General features: G+C 34.5%; 3 protein-coding genes across 3 annotated transcripts in view; 2 read left to right on the top strand and 1 right to left on the bottom strand.

Annotated features, from left to right (window-relative positions):
- Positions 1-569, top strand: part of LOC117113219 (transcriptional regulatory protein AlgP-like) — a 5,003-nt gene extending 4,434 nt beyond the window's left edge. The window contains exon 6 of the mRNA XM_033256504.1: positions 376-569. Within this exon, the coding sequence (XP_033112395.1) occupies positions 376-569 (194 nt within the window). The remainder of the gene's footprint in view (positions 1-375) is intronic.
- LOC117113217 (protein NOXP20-like) overlaps positions 1-4,634 on the bottom strand; it is a 23,262-nt gene that overhangs the window by 4,210 nt on the left and 14,418 nt on the right. The gene's annotated exons all lie outside the window — the stretch shown is intronic.
- Positions 83-4,575, top strand: LOC117113214 (probable serine/threonine-protein kinase qkgA). The gene is made up of 11 exons (XM_033256498.1): positions 83-265; positions 376-521; positions 1,034-1,082; positions 1,518-1,792; positions 2,076-2,165; positions 2,317-2,505; positions 2,594-2,839; positions 3,183-3,380; positions 3,466-3,627; positions 3,777-4,070; positions 4,456-4,575. The coding sequence occupies exons 3-11, from the start codon at positions 1,040-1,042 to the stop codon at positions 4,573-4,575; spliced, it is 1,617 nt and encodes a 538-aa protein (XP_033112389.1). The 5' UTR covers positions 83-265; positions 376-521; positions 1,034-1,039.

Here is a 4,634-nt window from a genome sequence, read left to right as displayed (position 1 = left end):
TTTCTATTATATATACAATATATTCTGGAGAAGGTTGCAGGGACGACTGAGCATTTGTGTATAAATAAATATATTTATGTTCCCGAAATACGTTAACCCTTGTTTTCTATCACTTGTGATCAGTTTCATTATATTTAATTCCTGCATTTACCTTTTCACAGATTTAATGACAAAGAACCATCAACCGATGGGATAGTATTGAGAACAGCATTTCAAGCTACTAACGTTGATTGTAGTGAGTGGGAAGAGGAAGAGGAAATTGACGGTATTAGAACAAATCCCCTATATAACTTTAGATTAAAACATCTTTTTATATCTTGTTGATATGCTGCGACTTGTTCAAACTACTGTTTGAAATTATAATTTCATTTGCAGATTGTAATCGGATCAAACAGATACGTGATAATGCAATAGAAGATAAAGTTGCTGAGAAATTGAAATTTATAGGAAAGCAAATAGCAGCAGGCGAACCAATACATGAACCAGCAGCTGAACAGATACCTGAACCAACAGTTGAACCAGTACATCCTGAATTTTTACTGAAGTTTTATTCAAAAAGATATCCTTAAACTGTTTTATTTTTTAAAGCTTTTTATTCTGATATATTCTTTACTTGGCGCCTTATATGGTGGATATTATTTTGAATTGGTGCGGTAAAATGTCTGATATACTATTAAAGCACAATTTTTGGGCAATACTAAGCACCCATAAACACTTTCCCCATTAACCCTATCAGGCATTATTATTCTGGGAAGGACCCTAAAGAAGCTCTAGTCGGCCCCATGATTCGGACACTCTGTTGGACATGTCCCTCTGTCGGACATTTCTCGAGCCACCGCTGGACCCAGCATATAATTTAGATGCTTGAAAACACTGCCTCTTTTGTGACTGGCATCAGTGGGAGGAACCAAACTGTATTCTACTGCTCTGTATTATCTAATCTATAGGTTTTTGTTGGTTTTTTTTATAAATGATATAATATTTAATATATGTATTGAGATATTAATTCCTTTTATATTATATTTATACACAGGATGAAATGACGGAAGGAACTGCAACAGAAAAAAGTGAAGCTTGTCAATGTAATAAGTTTACAATATCATTTTCACATTAATCATTCATTAAACAAGATTTTGATTGTGCAGTTCCATAATTATTTTTCATAATTGCAAACACAAATACAATATAGCCCACTGTGGCCTACACCAATCATGGGCTGTAATGGTCAATATTGATTTGTTTCTGGGAAACATTTTATGTTATCATCAATTGTTATCATCATATGCCCACTAGTGTCTCGCATATCATCATTGTAATTATGATCAAACACTTCTTTTTTCATAATTATTGAATTTACTGTACAATCATTATGACATTGTCCCATTATATTGCCAAAACCACCACCACAATCATCCTCATACATCATATTTTGACTATCATCTTTATAATCAATGATGATTACTGGTTAGAATTTGATAGAAATAATCATTTCCTAATATTTTTTTGTAATTTTAAAGATGAAGATTCTTCATCTAAGATCCAGAGTACAAGTAGTGACAACGATTCATTTGAGAACCAGAGTACAAGTAGTGACGATGATTCATCAAGTAGTGACGATGATTCATCAAGTAGTGACAACAGCTCAACAGAAGAGCTTCCAAGTGAAACTCAACACAGAATTATTAACCGAATGTTGAAACCGGATGAGAAAAAATCAGGGGAGACTGGAAATGAAGATATGACTTACATTTGGGACTTTGCTGGCCAGCAGCTCTACTACATCACACATAGAGTAAGCAATGCTCTAACCAGGATTTTCAAATAGTGTGGAACAATATAAGGGTGAACCCATTTTACGCATAAATTCAAATAATGTGGACCCATTTTCTTAAAAGTTGTCCCATGTTCAATAATAATAATAGTAACTGGGAGAATAACTGGGAGAACAATTTAGGCCTTGGTTGCCTGACCTGTAATTTTTATTCCAACTTTACTGTACATGTTTGTTAAATGTTTTTGAAATTTATGAACAACAAGAGAAAGCTAGTCACTAACTAGTGTTCACTTTTTTTTAGATATTCCTAACGAGCAAGGTGGTGTATTTGATTTTGTTTAGCTTGATAGAATGTATGTACGAAAAAGGGAAGCGTAGGATACATGGAGAGGTAACGTTCCTTTTTTTTCTGTTACATTATTTGTTTTTTGTTTATTTTTTTGCAGCACATTGAGTTAATTAATTTTTATTTACTACTACCATTTTATTTATTAATATTTAAGATTTTATATATTTAAGAGTTATGTAAAATATATTTTCAGGAAAGTGATGTGATGACATACGATATGACAAATATAGAGATTATCAAATACTGGATGAGGTTGATATATACGTACGCTATCCCAGTTGAGACACAAGATCAACAGCTACGAGCCAAGAAACCCCAAATTGTGCTGGTTGGTACCCACAGCGAGAGCCTAGAAGGGACCAGTGATGACAAGAAGAAACAGGTAAAATGTACTAAAATACCATCAACAATAATTTGCTGAAAGCCATTGTGTACATAACTTACTTTACACCTATATTGTATCTATTTAGATTAAAGAACAGTTTAAAATAATATTCAATGAAATCAAAGGCACTCCATATGAAGGTCACGTGGTGAGGGAAATGTATGCCATCGACAACAAGTTTCCATTGAAAAGTGTGATGCTGAAGACTCTCAAACAAGATGTCGGCGGATTTCTCAAAGCGATGCCCAAAACAATTCCGCTTAAGTGGCTTGATTTCCAAAGTCAAATCCAGGAGATTGGTAGGACAGCAATACGGATGACTTATGTTAAGGTATTGTACATTTGCATATAAACATAATTACCAGCCTGAAAGATTTGAAATGCGTGAATACTCAAGTTGGGTGGGAGGAGAGGGCGGGGCCACGAGGCCGCCAGGGACCATGAGAGCCAAGGCCAGAACCCTGGTAGTGTCAGGACTCCAGTCACATAATGAATGCGCAAGACTACACGCGACTACAAGATTCCAATAATAAAGTGCGTGCTTGCCTGGTTCTTTGGTCGGGAAAGAGAAATTTTCTTGATGAATCGATTCTTAAACAAGATACTGTGACAAAAGCTCTGTAATGACTCAATGTAAACTATATTTTATCGTATCTCTATTTCATGACATTAAGGTTTGTGAAGTTGCCACTAAGTGCGGAATTTCTGTGGAGAACCTCATTCACATCCTCAATTACCTACATGATCTTGGAATCATTCTGTACTTTGAGAACAACAGAATACTGAGGCATACAGTGATAACAAACCCACGGAAGCTGATTGAAATCTTCAAGAAAATCATCACAGTGGTGGAACCTTATGACAGTGATAAGGTGAGTTAAGTAGAAACTAACTGCCAGACATCATGCAGTCAGTACGATAACAGTATAACATGTTTGAAATCATCGTTACTTTCAGTGGCCTAAAATGATGACACTTTGGAATAAACTTGATGATGAAGGTATCTTGGAGGAGGATTTAGTCAGACATCTTTGGAGAGATGAGGTCAGCCAAGATGAAAGTAGCTTTGAGGTCTTCTTGGAACTCATGAAGCAGTTTGGACTTCTCTGTGAGCAAAAGGTACCGTAAAAATGAATTATTTTGCAGCGAAATCAAATACAGTGATGCATTTTATATTCTAAAAATGGCTCAAATTAACGCTTATTCTATTTTACATATTTAGTAAAGTTTTTTTGAAAATTTAAGTCTTAAAATTGTTTTCATTTAAGAATGTGGAAAGCAGACAACGCTCATTTTTTGTGCCCTGTCGATTGAAGCGTAGCAAAGAGAGTTTGTCTATCAAACCGGACACGGATGGGATGGTATCTATCTATATGGCCTCCGAGGATTTCATCCCCGATAGTATCTTCCACCCTTTAGTTGTCAGCTTGATTAGAATGGTGCAAGACATGGGTTACACGGCTAAACTAGAGTTATTCAGCAACAATGCAATCATCGCTCTAGGACGTGATCACATTCTCAGCCTAGGACCAGTAGTTATTAATAATAAACCCTCCTTAAAGGTAGTGTCACTTAGTTTGATTGATTGACCAACAAGTTGCTTTTTTTTAAGGTTATTGTTTTGATTTTAGTATACATGTGTTTTTATAATACCTAAAGCCTTTCCTTTTGTTTTTTCCTTTCTTTGTATTTGATTGACATAAATAATAATTATAATGCTGATAAAATAATACACAAGCTTGCATAATATTCCAATTAAAATAAATTCTCTATTGGCCACTGACTTTCACATGGTTGCTGATGAGATGGTGGTGAATCTCGGATCATAAGCTCACTTAGATGAGAATGACATGAAATTGGATTTTCAATTTCAAATAAATCTATTATTGAATGATTAATTAATTGACTGGTTGGTTGATTAATAAATTAATTTGATTTTTATTTTAGCTTGAAGTATTACACAAGCCTATAGATCAAGAGGGAGATACTAATGTGGCAGCGTGTGAACCCAGTCCAAGAGTCTGTATGCAGGTACATTATATTTATGTAATAAAATCCTGTGGTTAAGATATCAGCTGTTAAACAAAATAATTTTGTTTTTTTTATATTTGTTCCTTGAACAATAT

This window comes from Anneissia japonica, unplaced genomic scaffold (genome assembly GCF_011630105.1).
Source record: "Anneissia japonica isolate Jap-2015-1 unplaced genomic scaffold, ASM1163010v1 scaffold1274_len78327_cov138, whole genome shotgun sequence".
NCBI classification, from domain to species: domain Eukaryota; kingdom Metazoa; phylum Echinodermata; class Crinoidea; order Comatulida; family Comatulidae; genus Anneissia; species Anneissia japonica.
This window is presented reverse-complemented; position numbering and strand designations above follow the sequence as displayed.